Source organism: Manis pentadactyla, chromosome 2 (assembly GCF_030020395.1).
Source record: "Manis pentadactyla isolate mManPen7 chromosome 2, mManPen7.hap1, whole genome shotgun sequence".
NCBI lineage: Eukaryota > Metazoa > Chordata > Mammalia > Pholidota > Manidae > Manis > Manis pentadactyla.
The window spans coordinates 204,106,320-204,126,757 of record NC_080020.1 but is presented as its reverse complement, the minus strand read 5'-3'; the positions used below and the strand labels follow the sequence as shown (position 1 = coordinate 204,126,757).

General features: G+C 38.7%; 1 protein-coding gene across 7 annotated transcripts in view; it reads right to left on the bottom strand.

The window, feature by feature from the left end:
• Positions 1–5,710: 5,710 nt before the first annotated feature.
• Positions 5,711–20,438, bottom strand: part of THUMPD2 (THUMP domain containing 2) — a 28,470-nt gene continuing 13,742 nt past the window's right edge. For 2 of the 7 annotated variants that reach the window (XM_036925557.2, XM_057497264.1), the window contains exons 6-11: positions 18,829–18,916; positions 16,700–16,759; positions 16,026–16,097; positions 15,439–15,553; positions 11,309–11,417; positions 5,711–6,616 (exon numbers count right to left, since the gene is read on the bottom strand). In XM_036925557.2, the coding sequence (XP_036781452.2) occupies positions 6,289–6,616; positions 11,309–11,417; positions 15,439–15,553; positions 16,026–16,097; positions 16,700–16,759; positions 18,829–18,916 (772 nt within the window). In that variant the 3' untranslated portion in view covers positions 5,711–6,288. Of the gene's footprint in view, positions 6,617–6,677; positions 7,520–11,308; positions 11,418–15,438; positions 15,554–16,025; positions 16,098–16,699; positions 16,760–18,828; positions 18,917–20,438 lie in introns of those variants that run through there. The other 5 variants (XM_036925560.2, XM_036925558.2, XM_036925561.2 and 2 more) reach the window with 5 other exon arrangements.

Sequence of the window (20,438 nt, the reverse complement as noted above, 5' to 3'; positions counted from 1 at the left end):
AGTGTGAAGTTGAGGTGGTGGCTCCTTTAGATAGGGAGGCCAGGGAGGCCTTGCTAATAAGGTGACACTTGAACAGACAGCCTGAGCCAGAATAGGTATGTGGGGAAATGTCCAGGGAGAGGTGACAGTAAGTATAAAGGCCTGAGATGGGACTGAGCTTTGCATATTCCAGGGTCAATCAGGGAGCAGAATGAAAAGAGAGCATGCTACCGATGCTGTTAGAGGTGTACAGGGGCTGGATCAAGACTTTGGGTTTTATACAGAGTAAAATTGAAAATCATTGAAGGGTTTTTGAACAGGAGAATAATATAACCTCACTTAAATGAAAACAAAAACACAGACTCTCTGGTTTAGTGAATTAATTTTCCTTGGTTCCATGTTAATACCCAGAGGCCAGTATTGGAACTTGGGGCATGAAGCAAAACACATGGCTAATATGCCTACTCTTCCAAGGTGAACTCAATCTCATTAGTGTAGACATATCATGGGCATGAATCACAAAAGGGCAGCCAGAAGGGTGACCACTCAGTGTAGAAGCAATGAGTAAGAGTGAGGGCGGCAGGCAGCGAGGGGACCTGGAGTGATTGCTCTCATTTGTTCCACCCCCGAGGAGGCAGTTACTCACTGAAGGAACCTGATGAAAATGGCAACGGTAAATGATTGTGGCATTCAGTTGGCAATTCTACTTCAAATCTCCTGATCTCTTGACTATCACAAATTCATGGAGTTTAACTAAAAGACAGAGCTGCCCTTTTCCTGTACCTAGGCAAGTTTTCAGTCATGTCTTTAAACTCCCCACAAATCCATTACTTTTCACTCTCAGATTATTTTCCTGGGCTCTGTTCATCTTTCTCTCTCTGTCAAGCTTTTCCTGAGAGTGGTTTCATTCCCCCATTTCCAGCGGTGAGGGAAAATCCTCTCTCTCATAAATTTGGACTTCTGGCTGGCTGCTTACCTTTCTTTCCAGAGGACTGTCATAGCAGCATCTCAGGCAAGGCCAGTTTCCCAAGGAGCATGCCCAGCACCTGACACATACCAAGTACTCAGGAAATAGCAGTCACTGAGCTTAATACCTGAATAAATGAATGAATAAACAAATGAGTAAAAGAATAAGAGAACTGAGAAGGCTACAAACAATACGGGGAAATAGTGGTGGTATAACGTGTGCAAAAATGTTCACTTGAGACTTCTTAATTACCAGGATTTCTGTGAGGAACTTCCCTCTCACCTAATTTTAATCTGAAGGCTTTCTTACACAGCTCCTTAAGCAATCATATTTACCTGTATCTAAGTGAGCTGGTCTTCTCGAGAAATCAATGAATTTTGAATCCCTGATGGGAGTTAGCTTTCTAGGTTATGTAGGAAGCAGGTGTCTCTCCTGACAGCTGTCTGTCTCTTGCATGGCTCTGAGTGTCCCTTTGATTTACTGGCCTCAGATCCACAAGCATTTTTTTCTTCCTTTCTAACAGGAACCCATTCAATTTCATTTAAGAAATAATCATTGTTCTTGTGTGCCACATCCTGTGCCAAAGGAAAAAGAACTACCATAAAATACTCCAACTTGAAGACATCCTCAAATTTTGGAAAATTCTCAAAAGCTTTATTGTGTTATGCATTTGATAGTAAAGATAGTTTAGCAGAAACTGAAACCATGATTTACTTCTGCAAAGTACACTAATTAGAACCACTGCCTCTATGGTCTCCACCACCATCATTCAAGTCAGTGAAGCATTTTTCTAACAGCCATTTGCTGCTTCTGGTTACATATGCAAAGATGTCCATCCCACACATTTTTTTTATCTTCTAAAGATGCAAGTAAGGCATAGAATGAAAAAGGCTGTATTGTTCAAAATCTTTGAGGGGCTGAAATATTAAAAGTAATTCTGTGGGGAGCGGGGTGCTGCAAAAAAATATAAAATTGAGACCTGGACAATATGGCAGAAAGGAAAATGGGAAACAGGGGAGTGCTCCACTGAGAATGAGCGAGGTTGTGCCTGGACCACAGGAATGTGCTTCAGTAATGTAGGTGTGTGGGACAGGGTTCCCAGCTGCCATCAATAGAAGCTACTCTAAGTAGTTTAGCAGAAAAGGAGCTTATTACAAATATATTAAGGTGTTTAAGAGGGCCATAATATTAGTCTGGGTGACTATACAACCAGCAACACCATCAAAACCATAGGACGGGACTGTTGCTCCATTGCAGTCTCTGCAAGGCACCCACATGCAGCTTGCAGTCCTGCCCTCTGTCTCTGCTAATCCCTGAGGCCAGAGGCTTCTGCTGCCAACCTTCTAGAAGGTTGGGTTCCCTTATGGTGCCTGCTTAATTAGAGGTGCTTTGGCTGGTAACAGGTATCCCTCCCACTTTCACCCATTGGCCCCTTTATTCTGACGTTGGGAGAAAGAGCACCATCTATTGTTCACTGGTTCATAGCAGCCTGTAGGAAGGCATCTCACCCTCCGATTCTGTCTCTGCTGGCACAGTAATTGGGTGTTCAATAGGCTGGTCCACCATGCCATAGGCGTTCTGTATCAGGTGATGGGGGACATGGTAAGACTAGATACCCTGTGAGCACAGGTCTATTGTCTCACTCACTGCACTCTAACTTAACTCTGAGAAGCACAGTGGCCATGGAAATACATGATGGTGAATAAGGCAATTTGGTTAAGTCTGTGAAAGTTGCTGCTGGCCTGAATATCCAAATCCAGAATGAGTAGTTACTCCACTGAGGAGAAACTACTGCCCTCTTCCCAAAGGAAAGGTCACTATGATAATGCCTCTCCTGGATGTGGTTGTAACATGTGTCAGGGTCGGTCACTGCTGATGAAAATCAGTCAGCTGTGACAGCAGGCATACCAGCCTTGGTGAGAAGTCCTGTCGGGCCAGTGTGTTATCTGTATCCCTGAAGCCATGGCTACTTTGTCTGTGAGGCCACTGAGCAGGGGTGGCTGGGGATGGGGAAGGCACCAGGTGGGTCATCTTCCCCCAGCATACTTAGGACCTTCTCCACAGTGGGGACTCCTGGCCACCCCAGCGGGACACAAATATTCTCCCATCCTGGGACCTGTTCTGAGACGTCCATCCATAATCCTCTTCTCCACACCACCTTTCATGTCACTGACAGTCCTCTCAAACTGGTAGCTCCTGCCCGTGACATGGTGAGCATATATGCCTCACAGGCCATCTCTCCTTCCAGGTGCCATTTCAGGTCTTGCTCCCTGGGAGGGTTTTTCTTCCTACTGTCCCTTGACCCTAAGTGGGGCCGAAATGCCCCAACAGTTAAATTCCAGCAGGTGCACGCTGAACTTGCAGAGTCATTGGTAAACCAGGTTTGACTTTTTTCCATTTTGGTGGGCTGCTCATTGGAAATGCCTCATGGGACCACAGTGGTGAGGGAGGGAGGCGGTGTGGCACCTCGGCCTGATGAGGTGTGTGTTGCTAGGCTGGGCCCACTGAACTCTGGCGTGGTGGGTCAGATCACTCCCAGTTCAAGATGGGCCATTTAGGTCACATGGTCAAGCCTGTGGGGTGTTCTGTGGTCAAGCCCTCAGTAGCAAGCCAAGAGTTATTTCTGAAATGAGAATAATGACTTGTATAAGAGAGCTTGACTTTGCTCCAAAAGCTAAGAGGCTGTGATTGTACTTCTGTTAGGAGTCGCTGCAGGCTGTCCACAGCATCCAGGTCAGCCTCACACGCTCTGAGCAGTTAGATCTCCTGGGCCGTAAGGGCAGAAATGCAGAGCTGCTCACAGGGGGCCTGGGCCAGCTGGAGGGCTGTCTCTTGCTCAGGTGTCCAACAAAATAAATGAGCCAGAGCAGCAAACCCAGAGGTGACATAGGTTGCCTTCAGATGCCAAAGAATTCTGTCAAGCATCTGTGCCTCCTTTTCCTTGGTGGTATCAACAGCTGCAGTTCCTACAAAGATACTGTATTGCTTTCGCTTGGTGGTGGGAGGGGGAGCCCAGGCAGTGTGCCCGGGGCCCTCCTGTAACAGACACCCTTACTCCGTGGTTTGGAAGCTTCCTGGGGGTTCTACAGTCGCTAAGGGAGCTATTCCAACTCTAGACTAAGGAACTGGGGAAGTTAGCACGTTACTATTCATGGAGAAAACTGAAGCCTTCAGCGGGGAACTAACTCCCCCAGTCTACCAGCACCACACCCAGCCCCCTCCAGCAGCTGCTCCCACTTGCCAGCTGCCCTACAGTGTTTCTGGAATGGGCACTAACACAAATACTATCACTAAGTCGAGGGATGATGTCACTAGTGTGAACACTGGGTCGGTTCCTAGGTGATGCTCCCCCCCAGCACATGAATATTTGGTGCCACCAGGTAAGAGTAGCCGAATGTGACGGATGCCAACGGAATGAGCTGAATGTGCAAAGGCTGCAGGACGATGAGGTACTTCACATTATGCCCTTCAGTGGGCCACAGATGGTCTCGGGAGTTGCTTATTGAATAACTCAGCAACTTCTCCCCTTCCACCAAGTTTAACAAGCTGCCTTTGCTTTGTTCTGGGAAAGGCGAAATGCTTTATTTACTAATGTATTTATTTATTAGGAATATAGCTTATTTTTAAAAACTATGTTAATTGGTGTTTTCTTTAATGTGCAGGTTGCAAAGTTGAATAGGCTTGAAATGGCCTGCCCCAACCCTATTTTCCCCACAAATTCTGTTATTTTTAGTGCATGAATTTGAGAATGAAAAAATTTCAGGAGCACATTTATCATGTTATTGCAGAAGTGCCTATATACTGCATTCCCACTTGTAACCATGGAGAAACATTATTCACGCTCTTATCTAAAGCTAATTCCTCTGCATGTGGACTGCATTCCATCCCTTATTCAAGGGTAGGACACTGCTCCAGTGTTTATCTCCCTTTTCCTACCTCATCAGTTTTTCGTCTTTCCTGAACATTCTCTTTAGCATAAAGAACATGCTGCTACTTCTCCCAACTTAAAAAAATCCTTCTCTCGATTCCTTATCTCCGAACAACCTACTAACTCCATTCTTAGCTCCCTTCTCAGGGAGTTGTCCATACTCACCACCTGCAGCTCTTTTACTATTTCCTCTTAACCCTTTCCAGTCTGGTTTTGCCCCTGCTCTACCCACACTCCCACTGTCAAGGCCACTAAGCAACTCCAGGGTTAATCCAGTGCAGCATTTGGTAACCGATCACTGCCTCTTCTGCACTCTTTGTTCATTTGCCATCCAGGCAACCACTCCTGTATTCCTCCTACCTCACTAGCTGTTCCGTCCTAGAGTGTGTCAGTCCTATGTGGACATCTTTGCTTGGGTGCTCCGAGGGCTTAGAACAGCGCCTTGGCAGACAGCAGTATGAAGCAGGTATTTGCTGTGTGAATACAGGATAGGCACAGGTCCCACTGGGCTTGCGGTGAGGTGCTCACAGGTAAAAATTCTCCTTGTGCCCCACTAGCTCCACTCTGACCAGTGGCCCTAGATACTGGGCCTAGGTTACACGCCACTCCCCAGCTGGAAAACAAGCTCTCTGTTCTATTTTACAAAGATGGGGCTTACAGGTGAGAAGTTTCCCAGACATGGAAAGGCTATTCAAATGGAACTAAAGTAGTCCCAAAGCTAAGTCACTACACTAGGCCACTGAAAAACTGAGATCATATTTTCATCAACTTCCTGTTTCTTCTCAAATAGTGAACACAAGGAATGCATTTAAGTAAGAGTGACAGTTTACTAATGCTTTCAGAATAAAAGCAAACCTTTATTTTCCACCACGTTGGAGGATATTAGTTTAATTCATATTGTTATGTTCCCATAAATGTTTTTCATAATATGGAACATATCAAATGTACCACAAATAAAAATCATTTTCATCCCAATGGAGAAGAAAATTACGGGTTCCATAAAACCAAGTTTAATATCAAAAGAAGTAACATAAAAATTTCTGCATTCAAAAAAAATCTGATAGCTATCATGTTACCAACCTTGTGAGGACTGCCATACATTTTCTGTGATCCCTCATAGTTTACGTGAAAACTTTTGTTTGGAGTTGAAGCTTCTGCTCAGAAACAGTGGGGGAAGAGCAGAACTTTCCACATTCTGACAGAACAGAAAGTTGACGAGTCCTTTCGTTTAAATATCCACTAAATGTCCTGTGTCAGAAACATTAAGCCCTTTTAAGTATAAAGCAGAAACTCTAAAGCACCTGTGGCCCGCAGCCATGCCTCCCGTCTTCAGGGGCGTTTACTTCAGAGACGGCCACCTTCTGGGGCCGTGCAGCTGACACAGGATCGCACCTGGCGCGCAGCGGCAGCCCTGCTAGCGCGCACAAGAGTGGGACTTCTTATACTTGTATATGAATGCGCCTGTTTTCCCAAGGCTAACTTTGTAGCGCTCCACTGGCACTAACGAGCCAAACGGAGGCATTCTGTCGAAGCGTTCCTGGTTACTGGCTTCAGATGAAGGTGACACTGACTCTGACGGACCGGCATTCTCTTTAGGAGTCAGGCACTTCTCAAGGCCAGGCTTCTTCTCTGTGTGGCTGCCCTTGGAAGTCAAAGGGATGCTTCCGTCTTCACAACCTTTAAGGCACCTGTCGTGATCTTCGCTAAGCAGCAATACAATCGTCCCACCAATATGAAGCACCCTGTGACAAAAAGTACTTGGTATGAGGGTTTCTTTCTTTTTGGACAACAAACGATTCCACTTGATTTAAAATATTTGGTGTTTTAATTTGAAATTTAATTTTATCTATTTAAACACAAGGATTTTGATAATTAGGAGGTATGTTCTATAATGCATATTCATTATAGTAATTATGGAATCACTAGTACAAATCTGCTTTAATTATCTATTTTTACTCTACTTAAAAGGCAAGCCTCAAAGTAATTTGTAGTCACATTCTAACATGACTGAACAAAGGAAAAGGCAAATGAAAGGATCCTAAAGCATCAGCGCCTAATAAAGGCAGTTGGCTGATGGCAGAAGAAAGTCACCAGGAAAGAGTGGGGACATGAGATAGGAATGGCAAAAGGGAAGATGAGAAAAAGAGAGAGAGACCTTGAAGTGTCAGCTTGCTGAGGAGAATTCACTTAATCATTTGACTAAATTCTGTACAGCACTTCTGTGGAAAAAGTGATGAATCACACACAGTCCTCTGAGTTGCTCAAGAGATTACTGAGCAGGTGGGGAGAGGCAAGTAAAGAGGTGAAGAGTTTGGCAATCCACCCTCCAGGCAAGTATGAGGTGCTGGGAAACACACTAGGTGGGTCCCCAAGCCAGGAACAGGAGAGCAGGGGGATCCTGGCAGACGAGAGCTCCTGTACTGAGGTAAAGACAGGCGAGAGTGGGCAGGCTGCGTGGAGCGACGCGCCGGAGCAAGGCGGGGTGCTGGTGGCAGAGAAAGCAGCTGACGGGAAGCGAGGGGGAGGTGGCCCTGGAAGAAGTTCAGGGCAAGGGTGAGTCAGGGTGGTGGTGGGCGGAGTTCTGTTTGCAACGGCTGAAGTGCCCGAGGAACTCGTGGATCCCGGTGGGCAGCTGGAGCCGCGGCCTGGAGATAATGAGAAAGACTAGGGCTCAAGGGAGAGATTCCAGTTTTCAACAGATGTGGCTGTATGACGAGACATAAACAATACAACACACAAATCTCTCTAAAAAAATAGAAGAAAATATAATTAAAATAATGACTTACAACTTTTTACCTACCATATTAACAAAAATAAGGATTGCCATACTAAGGATGGCAAGATTTTGAGAAAATGAATACTCCTAAGATGAAAATTGGTGTAACTTTGTTGGGACAGCAATTTAATAATAACATATTAAAAATTTGACATGTATATAGACTTTGAATCAGTAATTTTAATTTTGGGAAATTATCCTAGAAGATAAAACAGTAGATATAAAAAGATACAACAGTAGAAGTAGTAGTAATGGAGTAATAGTGACAATGGTAATGCCAGATAATACTTATTGAGCATTTATTATGTGCCAGGCACTCTTTTAAATGCTTTCTATTATGTCACTTAATCCCCAGGACATACATTGTCATTTTGCCAATGAAGAAACTGAGGCATTGTGGTTTTAAATAAGTGATACAGTAAGTTTGAAAGTCATATAATAAGTCTGAAAACTGTACAAGGATGTTCAGAGCATTGTTCTTTACTAAAATGAAATATTGGGAATTGTCTAAATGCTCATCCATAGGTATCAGTTACAGAATGGTATATACACATAATACTGTATCCACCACTGAAAATTATAATGTGCAACTTATCAGAAAGGAGAGTCATGGCATATTGTTGAGTGAAGAGAATAGGTTACAGTAAATTAAGGATTATTATATTTATGAAAATTGAAAACATGTATCCATTTGTATATACACACATGGGAAGATGCCTAGCAGGATACTCACCAAGTTACTTGTTGTAATTTTTTTTCAAATAATGGAGAAAATAAGAAACTAAAAATCACCTGAAATCCTGATATTCAAAAATGAAAGTCTGAAAAAAATGTCTTTCTAGGCATCTTTCCATGTTCATATACATATTAATTTTGTACAAGAAAGCTATTCAGAAATTATAAAGCAACATTTCCCAAATTATCTCTCTGAACACCACTGTAGTATGAGATATTATTTCTTATTAAAAGAATTCTGTCATCAATAAGTTGGGGAAACTGTATCAAACAACATAAGGATTTCTTTTCTATATGTCAACTTGCAAGACTAGGGATAGATGCTATAAGCAGTCCCAAATTATTTGACCTTGGAACACATTAGGCCTTTACCTTCTACCACCCATCTCTGTTCCAAGCAGGCTGGTGTATTCATTGTTCCTGAACAATGTTTATTTGATAAATAATTACTGAATATCTGTGTATAAAACATGCTGTGGTCTCCTTTTTTATTTTTTTCAAATTTCTAAATTTCACTGAAATCCTACTTTCTCAATGAATCCTCTTGAACACAGAGTGACTTCTCTCAGCTTAAGAAGACGAATTTCTAATTTTGTTCACATTTTATATGGTTATACTTGGGAGGAAAGCTCAAATATTTTACCTCTCTCAGTTCCTCACAATGCTCTGTACTCATGAAATGGAGATGCTAAGGCAATGTAAAGGAGGAAATAATTGAGCTGAAAGTGCATAGCTCATGCTACCAGAGCAATCATTTGTTTGACAGACAATCTTTAATTCTGACTTCAAGTTCTTTCTCAAAGAATCCAATTCTGTATTCCATTCAGTACCAACTATTCCCATTTGCCTATTGTGTACATGTTTACTGACCTCTTGTATTTTCTCTTATTTTTACTTTGACAATTTCCCTTCCCTTCCATTTTTATTTAGAGCCATTAATTATTCATAAGCCAGTGGGAGAAAAATTATGTATATTTAGATATGTTCATATATATTCTCACCTACTTCCCAAAAGGATTTGGAGTGTTTTACACTTAAAAATCAGGTAAGAGCTAATAGCTATTGAGCACTTTCTAGGTGCCCAGCACTGTTCTAAGAGTTTTAAATCCACTGAATTCTCAGCACAATGCCACGATGTGGGTACTTACTTAAAGATGAGGCACCAAGTGGTTAAGCAATGTGCCTGTGACTGAAGAACTATGAAGTGATAGAGCCAAGATTAGAACTCGGGTATTTGGGCTTCAATGCCTGTCCTCTTCACCTGACACTGCTTGCATAAAACCTCAAACCGTAAAAAATGAAAAGTCAAACCATAAAGGCTGTGGGCAGGTGGCAAGGAAGTTCAGTCACAGGAGAAGTTCCTTATGTCCAAAATACATACACTTCCACCTGGTCCTACTGAGGCATACGAATTATGTGGGACATCTTGAATATTTTCGTAATTCTTAGGTACATATTTAAATTTGCTGCTACCATGTGAAGGCAGTTGTATCTATTACTGTCTTATTTTCAATTACTTAAAATAAAAACCAAAACTAGCCTAGAGAAAGTTGGGCTGGTACAATCTTACTAGAACTGAGAGAACTGTCTTCTCCAAATACTGTCCTTCACTGTCTGGTGGGGATGTCTGAAATACGCAACAGTAGATTGTCAGGTTAAGCCATTACTTTGGAAAGTTTCAGGTTATGTGTAAGTCACGACTCACACATACCAGTATCCCCCATGGGTTGGCTGCTGAGTTAACTAGTAAGGTGCACAGGCCATGGCTATTAACCCTGGCTGTGCAACAGAATCCACGTTGGGAGTGGTTAATAAACACTGACCCCAGTCAAATCGGAGCCTCAGTCGGAGGGGTGGAGAATGGGCATTAGTGCTTTTCAAAATCTCCCGAAATGATTTTAATATGAAGTCAGGGTTGCAAAATCTGCTTGAGGACAGGCAGGAGGAGGACAGGAGCTCAGGAACTATCTGAGTTATAGGTGCTACTTAGGCAGAGATATTAGGCAATATACCAAGACTTAGGTAACTGCCTATCAGGGGAAGTTGTTTAGAAATAAGGTAATCCCAAGAGAAGTGTGGAGCACCCAGTTCACAGGATGGAGGTGAGGTGGCTCTAAGTTGGGCTCAGACTTCATGTCAAGCTTTCATTTTCCTTACAGGATCAGGCTTGACACTGAATTTCCTCCACCCAAGACACATGGCTCATTTCTTCAATTGGTGACATTATCATAAATAATGTTTTCCTATTACACAGGTTTTTGAACGTTTACATTGTCCTGCTCTATCAAATGAGCAGCTGTGAAATTTTAATTTGAACTGACCTCTTATTTGTGTCTTCCCCCAAGCATTCTATGTTCGCTCCTTTATCAACTTAAGTGATCAGAAAAACATATACTCAGGCCTTACTGTTGGAACCTCTCCAAGAAATGCTTTCACTGAATCATATTCCCAGAGGTCAACTTTAGATACCATAACATGAAGAACACTTCTGCATTTTCATTTCACAATCAACATCGAAGCTGCTGTCCATTCTGTTACTCAATGTTCCTTATGTGAATTCTGTTCTGTTGTTAAGCTGTGTGAGCTTGAGAAAGTTAATCTTTCTGGAGCCCAGTTTTTCATCTGTAAAGTGTAAGGGATTAACATGTAGGGTTTTTTTTTTTTGTGAGGATTAGAAGCAAATATGTATTCAAATTTCAGGCAATAATTAAACATTATTTTTTTTCTGAATAAGACATAATATAAGATGATAGGGAGTAATTTTTTTTCAATTACAAACTTCTGATTTGAAACCTTAGAAAATGAAAGTACAAAAACTCTAAAATACTAGCAAAAGGTAATCTAATCTTAACCAAAGAGCTATGAAACATTTTGGTTAAGTTCCCAATAGCTCAAAATTATAGAAACAAATCCAACAGTTTACCTTTCCATTTCTTGTAGAATGCTTTTGATGTCTTTTCCTAACTTAAACTTTTTCCCGAATGGAATGTCAGAAATAATAGTGTTGACACTTTCTGAAGGTAATGGCAATTCTGAAATACAGAAATCAAAGAACCCTATTACAGTAAGCTCAAATATTTACAACATAAATATGACAAAATTGAACTGTATGGGATTATTTTTGCATGTTAAATAAAATCTGGGGGTGCTAAATAGTTTCTAAAGAATTACAAGTTCCTGAAAGGCTTTCAGCGTCACTAAAGATAAAGGGTACAGTCATTGTATTCTGTTCTTTGAACACTGGTTTTTCAGTTAGGATAAAATATGAAATGAGGAGAATTTAAAATTAACCAGAAAATTCAATTCTCTAAACATATTACATGAATAGGAAGTTGGCAGATGTAAGAAGAAATATTTAGTTGTCTAGAAAGACCTTTCACAAAATTATATTCTGTAACTTTCATTTACCTTTCATAGTTATATGTAAAGGTCTGCATGTGTAGATCTATTTGTTTTTAAGGAAGATGACCCATAGCTTTTACTGAATTTTTAAAGGGGTATATAATCAATAGTCAACAAAATGAAGAGTATCACTAAGCAAATTTCAATACACTGTGTGATTACAAAATTTAAATTTCTTTCTCCTCCTTACATTTTTATAAGGTCATACACCCAATCTTAACTTTGACATTTTCTGAGTATACTTTCCACTTTCTATTTATTATACTGTTTCCCATCATCTAAATTTTGATATTGATAATTTAGAAAATGTCCCAATCTTCATTTTGAATAGTATCTAATTCTGTAGAAATGCAAAGAAATTTAAATAATCTTCACTATCCTAAATACCATGTAAATTTTTATTGGGAGGAAATTTAAAAACAAAATAAAAAATCTTGTTATCTGGTTAAGTCTAAGGAACACTTGATAATCCCAGTTCTAACCTTTACTTAAGATTAGTAGAGAAAAGGAGTAGGTTGTTAGGGAACAAAGTAACAAGATAATAATTCTTTTAAAGGTAGGCAGTAATTCTTTTTTGGCAAGCCATGTTTTAACTTGATGTACTTGGTTTTAGGGTGTTGATACAGGACACATCCATTTGAATACTATTTTTCTACTTTTTGAAAAACTACTGAAGACAATGAATAGACAATGAAGGCAAGCCTGGTTATCAAATGTTTTTTTCTTCATGAGGATCCATGCAGTAGTTTACTCTTTAGTTTGGGCCTAAGGCTTTTCTTCTGCCTTATACCCACATACTCACGAATTAGCTGCCCAATTTGTTCAGGTTTGGTAACCATGTTTTTTTTCTACTTTTATTAGCAACTTTCCTACTCTACATTATATAATTTGCTAAACTGCCTTAAATAATTTTAGAAGTTGTAGGCACAAACTCACATAGAATAGTATTTTGGAAGTTTTACCACTAAGCAGTGCTGTCTCCCCACAGAGCATACAATGAGCTTTATTGAAAGCTTTAGTGCAGGCTCTCGTGTCAGACAGCTTGCACTTGGCTCTGCCACTCACCAGCTATGAGACTTTGGGAATGACTGCTTCATTTTCCTCATCTGTAAAATGGGATGAGAGCACCTGCCTCAGAAGTTATCAAGCGAGGTCATTATGGAAGCATTTAGAACAGTGCCTGGCACACAGGGAGCACTCGGTAGTGGTTAGTTGTGGTTATTATTTACAATGTCCTTTCCGATGTGTACAGGGAGATGACAGCCAGGTCTCCACCTGGGCCAGAATCCCTCAAAGCAGCTCTGCAAATCATGGTATTTCCCTCTTGTGGCTCCTTGAAGGCCAGGCAGGGCAAATGCCTGCAGGTGTGGCTCTTTTCTACTCTCCTTTCCTCTAGGAATGGTTTGTCAAGTGCAGCCTGCAAACCGGCAGCTTCACCTGCCAAGGACAAGTGCAAATTCATGCCCCTCGCCCCAAACCTACTGCTTAGGGTGTCATCACAATCAATTGAAGGGCTTGGTGAAACATACTGCTGGCCCCACCTCTAGTCTCTGAGGCAGCTTCTCTATCCCTTAGTTTATTCACCTCTTAAATGTTTGGATTTTATTCATTTTCCCCAAAAGGCCTTATTAGTGAAACATGGCCTGAATTTTTTTATTTGAAAAGGTCTCTGTACTAAATGATAACGTGATGAGCATAATATTTTTGGGTCACGCTTGGCCTCAGCAACCTTGAGAAGAGCCACTGTTCTTTGACCACTGCTTCTGTTTCTTTCCATTGTGGCTGTACTTCTAGGTTTACTGCATTGGATGCTCTTCCCTTGTTTGGTTGCTGCTGGTGAATTTTTTTCCTTCCATTTTTCCTTTTTTTTTCTTACTTCACTACATTTAGAAAACTGCAAATCCTTCAAATGAAGCTTCAATCTGTTGTCATAATCCAGAAGTCCATAATTAGTCTTAAATATGCAAAATGTATTCGGCATCTGGATCTGGTCACCATTCAATTTGTAGTCTAAACAGGAACACTTTTGAGAACAAGGGAGTTAGAATTAAGATTATAAACTTTTTGAAATATTTATTATCTGACAAACTAGTTTATAATTTATGGTAGACCTAAGAAAAACACCTGTGCACACTGAAGATTTTTTTTTTAAAACCCACAAACTTTCAAAATGTTAACATCAAAACAAGTGAAAGGATTTTTTGTGATGTGTATTCTTATAATGATCAGTTTCTTAAATGTATCAGTCTCTAATTCCATGTCATCACTGGTATTTTTCTGAAGACTGTAGTATTTTTTAATATGGATTTTGATTATTTTTCATGAAATTGCCTGCATCATTCTTGAAAGTTTTCATGTTTATTAACTTTTCTGTATTATAATATGTTACCTTAAGAAAATGCTTTCTCTATAGATGCTAAAGTAATAGGAGAGCTCAGAGCAAACTGCTACATGGAAGATACTCTCAGCTCTATTTCTTTCATAGGGAAAGTGTAAATATTTCAGACTTCCATCTCAGTCTCTCCATTCAGAGTGCCTCTGACAAATACTTTCACAGGACTAAACTCACATATGTTCTCCCTTATTCTTTTAATTGTTATATGAAATTTAGAGGCAGCAAAAATCTAAGCCCTTCTAACTCTGATTCCATTCCATTCTAGGATATACATTTATCTCATTAATGTAAAGAAAGCCATTAGAAGATTTTTCCCATAAGATATTCAAGGTGTATTTACAAAATTTCAGAATTAAATCTTGTGCATTATTTAGCTCTCACTGTTTTCATTTGTTCGTCTCTTCCTTGGTGTTTTTTAGGGATTTTAATGCCCTCCTGTTGCTAGCTTTGTTTTCAATAACTACAACTCATCAACAGTTTAAAATACTTACCTGTTCACACCATGTCAAAAGAATACAATTTTCTTAGCCGGAAATTAAATGTGCTCATTTTTAAGGGAGAAAGGTATACTAAGGGAAGGGGAAAGAAATAAGGAATGTAAGTCTTTTCTAAAGTAGTCTAAACACCATGAGTCTTAGGGAAGTATTATTTTGACTGGACTCAGTAGACCTGATTCTTAGTCATGTTTGTGACTGCTGATTCCCCATAGTAAACAAGGGGTAATGGTTTCCCTCTGCCTAATGGGGTGGCCACTGTCCTGGTTTGCCCCAGACTTCCCAGTTTGAGCACTGAAAGTACTGGTTTAGTAAACAGGGATAGTTGGTTTCCTATATATCACAGGAGTAATGCCCAGTGTAAGCCAAGGGGAGGGTAAGATAATTCAGAACACTTCATACAGTTTATCTGAAAGAAACCCAAAAAGTTTTATTATTATTATTACACTGTTCTCTGTATTTTATGCTTATATTAAGTGATCACTCATTACAAAATGAGAAATAGTTCAGAAACAAGAAACGCATCTTAAAAAGGCAGGCTTTTATTTAAATGCTTAAGGAAACTATAGAAATGTTGTTCCCAATCATGAATCTTTTGAAAAATAAAAAAAGCATAATTAAAATACTGGAAGCAAACTGACATATTACAGCGTATAAATGATTTAACCTTTATGTATGAGAAATGAGTCTTGTTTTATATATGATTCTAAAAATATTTACATATGTTCATTTTTCCAAATGTTTGCATTTTTAGTATCTTACCTATAACAGAGACCTTGAGTAACTCAATTTTATCCTTGAGGCCTGCAGCTTTCAGATTGTCAGATGCACCTTGCAACTGTGAGTCACTGACATCAGCACCCACATAATACACATCCTATGAGGAAAGAAATTCATATTTTAAGTATAAGTAAAACCATCAGATATTTATGCAGTTAAGAAAACTTACTTTCATTTTCTCAAATTGTGAAAATGAAATTAATAGATTTGTTAATTCACGTTAAAACAAACTATAGTATTTCTTTAAAATGATATTCAATAGCAAAAAATTAAAGTTTCGAATCACAATTTAAAAACTGTTAAAAATATTTTACGATTACAAATGCCAAAAGAATTTGGGGAATAGCCTAATCCATCATGACTAATTATTGGAATTATTCATATTTTCCTACATTTATCATAAAGTTTTCAGAAATAACATAGTAATTTAATTGACCCTTCATAATCCTTTTTGCCAACAGTAAATAGCAGCTCAAATGATTAAGAATAACAACTCCCCCAAAGAGACTCTATTTATAAATAACTGGAAAGTAAATATTTTGCTTGGTTTACCAAATTTTAGAACTTACTGGCCATTCTTTAGCAGCTTCCAAAAGTATTGTTCCAAGTCCACACATTGGATCTAAAAGAAATGCACCAGCCTATAGACAGAAATACTGATTGAGTGTTATCAAGTTTATTATATTATAAAAGAAAATGAAAACTTGAGGAATCAATATTTCAAGAGTAAAGATTCTTCTTTACACTTTACTAGGAATTTCAGGTGGTTAAAGCTCCAGGAATGAGACCAGTATAGTCAAAGCAGAATGAACAAGGGGGAAAGTTGGTGGTGACATGAGAGAGGCAGCCTGGTGAGTCTATAAGAGGCACTGGGGTTTATACCATGTGTAGTGACAACCCCAAATCTTAAAGGTTTAAAACAACACATGGCTCATGCTACATGAAAGAGTGCCTAAGATAGAGAAATAATAATTTTTATAATTACTATATATTCCAAATAATTATTATAACTATTATTATTATTACTACTACAGCAGCAGCTAATACACATTTTGTATATGACAGGCACTGTTCTAATCACTTGGATTTTAATTTACTTAATTTATAATAATCTCATAATCTACATGACTATATGAGATTATTTTCATTTTGCAAGTGAGAAACTGAGGCACAGTGATGTTAAGTCAGTTTGCCAGCCAGTAAGTGGTGGGGCCAGAATTAGAACTCAGGTAGTCAGACTCACCAAATTCTGGGCTGAATAGAGAAGACACACACATGAGCAGATCAGGGTAATATTCCTGAACTGGGATTAAAGAAAAAAGTCTTACAAGCTTACAAGCAGAAAGAACCAGGGAAATATAATGGAAAAGAAAAATCACACTGGCATGTGCCTCATGTTTATACTGCTGGAAGCTAAAGACAGTGGGGTAGCATCCACAGAGCTCTGAGAGCAAAGGAAAGCAACTCAGGAACCTTACACCCAGTCAAGATGGATATGTACAACCAGGATGAAAGGAACGACTTTGAGGATACATAGGAATTCAGACTGTGTATTACTTAGATACCACTTTGAAGAAAAAAACCTATGAAAAGACTTTAACCATGCAACAAATAAATCAAAGTAGAGACTTCAAATGGGGAAAGAGAAAGTTGAAGAACAATGGTGAGGAGTGACACAGTACACCTTGCAATATACCTCTGTGTGTTTACACAGAAGTATGTGTGTTATATACAGTTAAATCTTAATGATTAAGGATAGGTAATATAAGTGCTGAGTAAGAAATTTTGAAAAAAGGAGGGACATACTTTAAGGGAAATTCTGATAGATAATAATTTAGTTCGGTCTCCAAGTTGGGGGTTGAGAGTGGAAGTAGGTAAAAATGTTTCAAAAGTCTCACTGTAGGGAGGCGGAGTAAGTGTAGGGGTGGAGAAGAGGCAAAAAGCACTCTAAAGACTTCATCTTCTGATAGGGAAGAGGGGGAAGATTAGAGTGCCTTGGTGATAAAAACTGTCTTGATGGAGGAAAGAATTGGTATCTTATTTTAAAGTAAGAGCAGAATCCTATGGGTTTAATTAACAGAGCTGGGGAAGGGAACCATTAATTGAACAGAACAATAAAGTAAAATCAACAACCTCAAGGAGAGCAATGAAATAATTATCAAGTAACTTGATCAAACTGGTAAAAATAAAAAGAGGAAACAATGTAAGGAGTTATAAACAGTAAAATAGGAGGAATACAATCAAGTGTGTCTGCTAATACTGAATTCTCTCATTGAAAGAGACCATCAGAGCAGGATGAAAACAGAGCTGTGTGTCTGTAAAAAACACACTGAAAATGAAGTAAAAAATAAAGCAGTGGCAAAGAAATCTTAGGCAAATGAGAGAAAAGAAAGGAGAGACAATACTGATGAGAAATGGTGAAGTTTAACTTTAAATTAGCTAATCAAGATGAAGAGATATAATAATAAAAAGGATACAACTCATGATGAGGCAATAGCAGGCAGAAATGTGTGTACACCAAACTAGACAGCAGCTGAATAAGGCTAATAAAAACATAAAAACTTAAAAATACATAAATAACATAATAATATAATGAGATTTTGAAATACCTTTTTCAGAATTGAGCAGGTAGTAAAATAGCAAGCAAAGATACAGCGGAGATTTCTTGATTAGAAAATAAATTATTTTCTTATGTCCATGGGACATATATGAAAATTAAGAGCTTGGTCACAGATAAAAACTTAAATTTTAAGAAGTAAAGGTTTTTTTTTTCCTATTAATGTGATATATGTGTTTTTTTAATTAAAGTATCACTGATATACAATCTTATGAAGATTTCACAAAACAGTGGTTTCAACATTCTCCCATATTATCAAGTCCTCACCCCTCCCATTGCAGTCACTGTCTATCAGCATAGTAAGATGAGTCGTTACTTGTCTTCTCACGCTGTACTGCCTTACCTGTGACCTACCTATACTGTGATTGCCAATTATAATGCCCCTTAATCCCCTTCTTCTGACCCACATACCCTTTCCAACCCCTCCCCTTTGGTAACTGCTAGTCCCTTCTCAGAGTCTGTGTGTGTGTGTGCTCCTATTTTGTTCAAGAAGTAGAGGTTTTATAGGATACCTGATCATGACACAAAAAATTAGAAATAACAAAATACAGCTATCTTTGACTCAGCTTTTTCATGGTCAAAATACTTTCAGAAGCTCAACAATATATAAAAATATATCACTGCAGTTCATAAGTGTGATGCCAACAACAACAAAAAAGAGCAAAGAAAAGGATAAAAGAAAGAAGTGAAAAGATTCCCTTTGATAATTACAGAAAGGTCCTTGCTATTAATAAGAATTAAAACATTTTCCTTACCTTAATTTCAGCAAGAGAGGCCATTGCCCATGCTATGGTGGATCTCAGTCCTGCTGTCTTGATGTAAGCTCTGCTGGCTAAAGGAACCCTACCAAGATACAAAGATAAAAGATATCCTCTTAGTTAGAGAATATTTTAAACTTATTTCAAAAATACCTTCTCTAATTGGCAATTGGCACCTTGTCTAACCAGCCAGTGTGGTACTTTAGAAAGGTCAATTTTTCAGACAAATGAAATTTAAACACTTAAGGGTTTAACTTATAAAAATCTAATAATTTATAGAGAAATCTTTTTCAAATTTTTAGATACTTCCCTGTCCTCTCATACAGAAAGACCTTTTCTTGCTGATCTGGGGTCATCAAGAAGAACATGCTGTTTATGATTTAGATGTAGCACTGGAAATAGGGCTGAATAAATGCTAACCCTTGAAATCTATTTTCTAGAAAAAGTCCCTTTGTATGTTTGCTTTTCTGCTCATTTGCATCTTTCTCAAAAGATTAAATGAAGCATGACATTGCATTGTCAAAAATAATTTATGGAATTAAGGGTTAAAGCAGACATCTCCCAAATGAGTTCACTAGCCTCCATTATGTATCACTTCAAATTTTATCTGCCACCAAGGGTTTCCAGACTTGACAGAAATTTTCAAAACATTATTTCTACCTTTCTAATGCAACACACAAGCATTTCTTTGGAAATTTCAATGCACTTTTCTGTTTTATTTATACTGTTTGTTGGTAAGATACGAAGATACAATTTCAAGGATTGGTGCAGTTGATTGGGCCAGACTTATTCCAAAACTACTAAGAGGGTTTTTCTATGAACATTACACAAAGGCACAGTGTTTTCCAGATGCTATTTCTTTCATCTTTCACTGCCTTTAAGTCATAAGGGAACTCTGCCTGGTAAACCCACGGAGTTTGTTTTTTTTAAAGGATTTTTTAGGAAATAAAAATTCACATTGTAAATAGTACTATATCCATAGATTGGAATCTGGGGTATAAACTTTGCAAGGGGAAGACTATAAAAATATTTTGTTCTCTGAACCTTAATTCTACAGGCTAGTTTCGACAATCATCTTGTTACAAACCACATTAGTTAAAACCAGAACTGGGAGATTATTTTTTACTCTAAATACCAAAAAAAAGAAGCTTGGTATGGAAAACTGTCTTTGCCTGTATGTATTACACAGTGTTTTTCTAAGCCTCAGGAATTTACGTAGACCTTTTGAGAGTTTTGACAGTTGTGTGTATATTTTTACTAATGGAGGTTTTATTTTATGGGAGCAGACCCTATTAATATGTGACAGAAGTGAGTGTGTTATTTTGGGTAAACCTGGGCAAACTGATCTGCTGTTACTTCAACAAAAGGGCCCCACCATATCAGTATTATAAAATTATTCCAGGGAAGGAAGTGTTCAGAAATAAACTCTTTGAAATAAAAACAATTCTGTACATTAGAATCTGGCTAATGTGTTTAATCATATTTTAGCTGGTTTTTATGTAATACAAAAATTAATTCAGCTTTTGATCCTCTTCTCCACATACAGGCATTTCTTCTTTATTTTCTTACACATTATCTACAGGCAAAGAGAAGACACTCTGATCTAC